The sequence below is a fragment of the Salvelinus fontinalis genome, chromosome 3 (genome assembly GCF_029448725.1).
Source record: "Salvelinus fontinalis isolate EN_2023a chromosome 3, ASM2944872v1, whole genome shotgun sequence".
Classification (NCBI taxonomy): Eukaryota; Metazoa; Chordata; class Actinopteri; order Salmoniformes; family Salmonidae; genus Salvelinus; species Salvelinus fontinalis.
In genome coordinates, this window is record NC_074667.1 from 76,385,809 (window position 1) to 76,392,304 (window position 6,496).

Below are 6,496 nucleotides of genomic sequence, written 5' to 3' on the forward strand. Positions count from 1 at the left end.
GCACTGCTGTAACACAAGGCATTAGGCTACACAGCACGACGGGAAGAACAACTATAGATCAATAGAGGCCATCACACACTAGTGGGAAAAATACAGTGACAAGGCCTGTACAGTACACCAGCTCAACATCGATTTTAAATCAGCCAAAAATCTCAGTAGGCCTACAATTCTCTGGATTAAAAAGACAATGGTTAATTTACATTTCCAAAATGTGAATCATCTTCTTTCTTACTTAGCCTATTTAATACGTCGATGAAAATGCATTAATAATGTATAGCTCAATATTTTGTCTTCCAGTCGACCATATTCACCATATAGCCTACAATAAAATCATATTCCAGTGTCATTGTTTTTCCTAGCCACCGTGCTTCTACACCTGCATTGCTTGTTGTTTGGGGTTTTAGGCTGGGTTTCTGTACAGCACTTTGTGACATCAGCTGATGTAAGAAGGGCTTTATAAATACATGTGATTGAATTTGATTGCGATTCCAGCTAGATCACGGCGTACGGATGTAGCATCAGTCCATCCATCAGTCAGTCGGTCCAAACTGGAATCTTCTCCGTTCTGGATCGGCTGTGGTCTGCAGCACCACCTGCTCTGCTCTACCTCTCTCTCTCTCTCTGCTCTCCCTCCCTCCCTCCCTCCGCCCGCGGGATCCGTGTTTTGCAGCGCTCCCCAATTTGCATTTATTCCTCAGACTTTCCGTGCGGCGCTCCAGCCGTTCTTCTAGCTAGAAGGCGTACCACGGTGGCAATATCCATGCGCCCCGCGTTTACAGAACAATACGCACAGTAGAACCCACTGGAACATTTGAATAATGTTGCCGAAGCTTTCTGAAAGTAGAAATTGAGCGTTTTAAAAAAAAATCCATTTGGATCAATCGCGTTTGGTTGCGCACCAGACGAGACACGTGCCTTCGAGGTAAACAGACAGCAGGACTGGGCAGCCAGATAGTAGCCTTGGTTAACGTTACATTGTTTTTCTCCTGCGTTATAAGCGTGCATAAGCAGTTATAACGCCACCATAGTGGACGTAGACGTCGAGCGGAGGTTAATTTTGTTTTCGTTTGTGCACCTTGGTTGATAATTGAGACGCAGTTGGACATGTCGGAAGTACTACAAGACAAAATGAGTCATTATGGAAATGAGGATGACGAGGGACACCTTTCCTTCACCTGTCGCCTCCAAGACACCAACAACTTCTTCAGCGGTTCGCAGGGAGGAAAACGCCCACCCAAACTTGGACAGATAGGCAGAAGCAAACGAGGTACCTATGACCATCAAAGCATTATCAGTTGTGTTATGGGGATGTCTTCTATGTTCATATTCAGATCGTGGGATGGGAAATAATGGTATGTGCAATTCAATGGGAAGTCGAATCTATTCACCATCTCCCCGTGACGCACAGTTGGCTATCGCATTCCATGACTGTATTCTGATGACTATGATTTGGGATCAATGGATTTTAACAGTTCTGTTGGCATTGCAACACATGTTTGGATGCGCAGTGCTTGCACTGTTAAATGCCTGTTGGTACACGTGTTGTCGAGCTGTTCTACTGGATGTTCCAACCAACATGCATGCTGGGATTCTAGAGAATTCTAGAATATTTTCTGGATGTGTCTCTTATTCTTGTGTGTGTGTGTGTGTGTGTGTGTGTGTGTATGTGTGTGTGTGTGTGACGTGCATGACCAATTAAATAAACGTAGCACATGCAACACTTCCAAAACATGCTCTCACACACACACACACACACACACACACACACACACACACACACACACACACCATCTTGCTCTCTCTACTTCCGTGCTGTAGCCTAGTGCATGAGTTCCATGCATTCATATCAATGAAATATTAGATTCTTAGACGTGATAACGTGCCAACCCTCCTTCCTCCTCCTCATCTCTTCCATGTTCTCCACAGTTGTCGAGGACGAGAACGGCGTTGACGAGGCGCTAAAAAACGGGACAGAGAAAACACAGACAGAGGCTTAAACACATCACCCCCCGGAAGGACATTGATTCTCATTTTCTATTTGATATTTGCAGTTTTGATCCAAAGACACTGTATATAAGCACTTTTACCCCATGTGGCAGCAAGCACTTCCAGTCCCATCTCCTCTCTCTCCCAGTCCTCGTGATGATCTCCTGAGACTTATACTGGCAGGATGGGGAAGCAGCCGAGATGGAGACAGAGACAGAGATGAAGACAGAGGCGGAGACAGAGAGAGTGATGGAGACAGACAGAGAGATGAAGACAGAGGTGGAGACAGAGAGAGTGATGGACACAGAGGCAGAGACAGACAGAGAGATGAAGACAGAGAGAGTGATCGAGACAGAGGCAGAGATGAAGACAGAGATGAAGACAGTGACAGAGATAAAGAGAGAGGCGGAGACAGAGAGATGAAGACAGAGGCGAAGACAGAGATGAAGACAGTGACAGAGACAAAGATAAAGAGAGGGGCGGAGACAGAGATGAAGACAGTGACAGAGACAGAGATGAAGAGAGAGGCGGAGACAGAGAGTGGCGTAAACAGAGGCGGAGACCGAGAGAGAGATGAAGACAGAGAGAGAGATGAAGACAGAGGCGGAGACAGAGAGAGAGATGAAGACAGAGGCGGAGACAGAGAGAGAGAGACAGAGATGAAGACCGAGGCGGAGATGGAGACAGAGACAGAGGTGGAGACAGAGACAGAGGTGGAGACAGAGAGAGAGAGACAGAGATGAAGACAGAGGCGGAGACAGAGAGAGAGAGACAGAGATAGAGACAGAGGTGGAGACAGAGACAGAGGTGGAGACAGAGACAGAGGTGGAGACAGAGACAGAGGTGGAGACAGAGACAGAGGTGGAGACAGAGACAGAGGTGGAGACAGAGACGGAGGTGGAGACAGAGACGGAGATGGAGACAGAGGTGGAGACAGAGACAGAGGTGGAGACAGAGACAGAGGTGGAGACAGAGACAGAGGTGGAGACAGAGACAGAGGTGGAGACAGAGACAGAGGTAGCGACAGAGGTGGAGACAGAGAAAGAGGTGGCGACAGAGGTGGCGACAGAGGTGGAGACAGAGGTAGAGACAGAGGTGTAGACAGAGACAGAGGTGGAGACAGAGACAGAGGTAGCGACAGAGGTGGAGACAGAGACAGAGGTGGCGACAGAGGTGGAGACAGAGGTGGAGACAGAGACAGAGGTGGAGACAGAGAGAGAGAGACAGAGATGAAGACAGAGGCGGAGACAGAGAGAGAGAGACAGAGATAGAGACAGAGGTGGAGACAGAGACAGAGGTGGAGACAGAGACAGAGGTGGAGACAGAGACAGAGGTGGAGACAGAGACAGAGGTGGAGACAGAGACAGAGGTGGAGACAGAGACGGAGGTGGAGACAGAGACGGAGATGGAGACAGAGGTGGAGACAGAGACAGAGGTGGAGACAGAGACAGAGGTGGAGACAGAGACAGAGGTGGAGACAGAGACAGAGGTGGAGACAGAGACAGAGGTAGCGACAGAGGTGGAGACAGAGAAAGAGGTGGCGACAGAGGTGGAGACAGAGGTAGAGACAGAGGTGTAGACAGAGACAGAGGTGGAGACAGAGACAGAGGTAGCGACAGAGGTGGAGACAGAGACAGAGGTGGCGACAGAGGTGGAGACAGAGGTGGAGACAGAGACAGAGGTGGCGACAGAGGTGGAGACAGAGGTGGAGACAGAGACAGAGGTGGAGATGGAGACAGAGGTGGAGACAGAGGTGTAGACAGAGACAGAGGTGGAGACAGAGACAGAGGTGGCGACAGAGGTGGAGACAGAGGTGGAGACAGAGACAGAGGTGGAGACAGAGACAGAGGTGGCGACAGAGGTGGAGACAGAGACAGAGGTGGAGACAGAGGTGGAGACAGAGACAGAGGTGGAGACAGAGACAGAGGTGGAGACAGAGACAGAGGTGGAAACAGAGACAGAGGTGGAGACAGAGACAGAGGTTGCGACAGAGACAGAGACAGAGGTGGAGACAGAGACAGAGGTGGAGACAGAGACAGAGGTGGAGACAGAGGTGGAGACAGAGGTGAAGACAGAGACAGAGGTGGCGACAGAGGTGGAGACAGAGACAGAGACAGAGGTGGAAACAGAGGTGGAGACAGAGACAGAGGTGGAGACAGAGACAGAGGTGGAGACAGAGACAGAGGTGGAGACAGAGACAGAGACAGAGACAGAGGTGGAGACAGAGACAGAGGTGGAGACAGAGACAGAGGTGGAGACAGAGACAGAGGTGGAAACAGAGGTGGAGACAGAGACAGAGGTGGAGACAGAGACAGAGGTGGAGACAGAGACAGAGGTGGAGACAGAGACAGAGGTGGAGACAGAGACAGAGGTGGAAACAGAGGTGGAGACAGAGACAGAGGTGGAAACAGAGGTGGAGACAGAGACAGAGGTGGAGACAGAGACAGAGGTGGAGACAGAGGCCCAGGTGAAATAGGTGAATTCTATCATCCAGGGTTTAGGCCCACAGAACTCTTCTAAAACAGGAATGGCCCAACCCTCCACCTGTAGAGCTACTGAGTGAGCAGCAGGCTTTTGCTCCAGCCCTACACTTTTTTTACACTAGTCAACCATTGGTCGTACAATCAAAACTCCTAAGCAGGCAGCCAACAAATGTAGCCGTGTAGAAAGGGTCTTTCACACACCAGATTCAGCCAGTCAAGGTCCTGGGTAGCAGGTGATTAGTAGAATCAGGTGTGTTTACAGTATGTTTGGAGCGTCTAAACCATGTAACCAGGAGAGGATGATGAAGGAGGAAGAGGATGAATCTAAGGTTCCAGCGGTAGAAAGAGACGATGCTGTCGAACCTTCACAGAAATCAGGGAAGGAAGAGTATAAATGATCTACTTAACTAAAGCACACATTGTTATATCAATCAAACCGTACGATATTACATAACCATTCTTTCTGCTCTTGATTCTTATGACGACGAGTGCAAACAAATAATATAGGAAACGTGTAAATAAGAAATGGTAGCCCCACGTTCTGTTAGCCTGGGCGCCAGTCTGTTCCTGCTGTCTTGTCAACTCCTTATGGAATTGTCATGTTTGGTGTGACAACGAGTGATAGAGAGTTGTCAAGACAGCACAAACAGATCTGGGAATCAGGCTAGCGTTTTGTTGCACAGAGGAGAAAAGAAGCGTGAAATGGTTTGTTGTGATCTAACTTAACGTGTCTGTATAAAGATACCTTATTTACTGACCCTTTGGATATGTATTTTCCAGTGCTCAAGGCCTGACTGAGGGACACTTTTGTATGTAGAGAATTACGATGACAGAATGAATGAAAGCGATTTCTCCTTTTTTACTTCTTATGAATTTTTATGTCGCCTGATCAGTTTTTGCAGCTATAGAGTCATTTATACACATTATACAGGACTGTACATCACATGTTTGTAACGTTCCAAGAGGCTTATGTCTGGATTGTTAAATATAACTGTACACCCTCCCCTATTGATAAACTATTTATATCGCATTGCGCATTATCGTGTGTGCCAAATATCATGAGGGATAAGCAGACCACTTGGTTGTTTATGTTGTGCTTTCTATACGTTATAACTGTAGACATTTTGTTCTTCTTCGGTTGTTGCCATTGTTCAGGGCTATTTCTTACCACTGAATTTACCAACGCATGCATGGCAGAAATGGATTGATGCATGGCAGAAATGGATTGATGCATGGCAGAAATGGGTTGATGCATGGCAGAAATGGATTGATGCATGGCAGAAATGGATTGATGCATGGCAACGTTCTAAAGATGATCTTAGTGTATTCTGGAACACCTGGTACACAGCTTTGAATGACTAACCTCCAGAACCCTCTTAATACTACATAACTTGTTCTGTACTGTACTGTACTATGATCTTACTGATTTGTACTGTAGCCTAATATCTTGTAATAAAGATTCTGAAGAAGTTAATTAAGAAGTGTTCAGTGTTTGTTGTGATGTATGTTGGATAATTCTATGTTTTGTTACTTTCTAAATGGGGCTGCTTTATTGGAAAGACTCTGCTTACACAACACAGAAATATGCTTTCAAGTCAAACTTGTTTTTCTCAGCTCAGATTAAGTCTAGTCCTGGACTAAAATGCCTATTCAGAATCATTTTAAATTCAGGAGCAGTCTTAATCTTGTTCTTGAAACCTGGTCCTAGAGGAATGGAAGCACCACAAAATACATTTTGCTTACGATGTCTTTCAGACTGTTAGTTCCCCATCTGACAGTCAAGGTCAAGTCAGCATTTTTTAGAAGTCGGGTCAGTTAGGGTAAAACTCAGATAAGGAAGGAAATTGGATTGACAGGAACTGGGTGACCAAGAAAATAATAGAATCAGGCCACAGTTTGACTTCAAAACTGATTTCAATAAGCTTAACTAGAGGAATCAAGAGACTAGAGGAATCAAGAGACTAGAGGAATCAAGAGACTAGAGAAATCAAGAGGAATCAAGAGACTAGAAAAATCAAGAGACTAGA

General features: G+C 46.8%; 1 protein-coding gene across 1 annotated transcript; it reads left to right on the forward strand.

Moving 5' to 3' along the window:
- The first annotated feature begins 520 nt into the window (after positions 1 to 520).
- LOC129851486 (calcium/calmodulin-dependent protein kinase II inhibitor 2-like) lies at positions 521 to 5,950 on the forward strand. The gene is made up of 2 exons (XM_055918062.1): positions 521 to 1,267; positions 1,927 to 5,950. The coding sequence occupies exons 1-2, from the start codon at positions 1,105 to 1,107 to the stop codon at positions 1,995 to 1,997; spliced, it is 234 nt and encodes a 77-aa protein (XP_055774037.1). The 5' UTR covers positions 521 to 1,104; the 3' UTR covers positions 1,998 to 5,950.
- Positions 5,951 to 6,496: the final 546 nt, after the last annotated feature.

Excerpts from the sequence above, each read along its gene's own strand:
- LOC129851486 (XM_055918062.1), top strand. The coding sequence starts at position 1,105 with ATGTCGGAAGTACTACAAGACAAAATGAGTCATTATGGAAATGAGGAT. Across the intron at positions 1,268-1,926 it reads GATAGGCAGAAGCAAACGAG|TTGTCGAGGACGAGAACGGC; the intron begins GTACCTATGACC and ends TGTTCTCCACAG.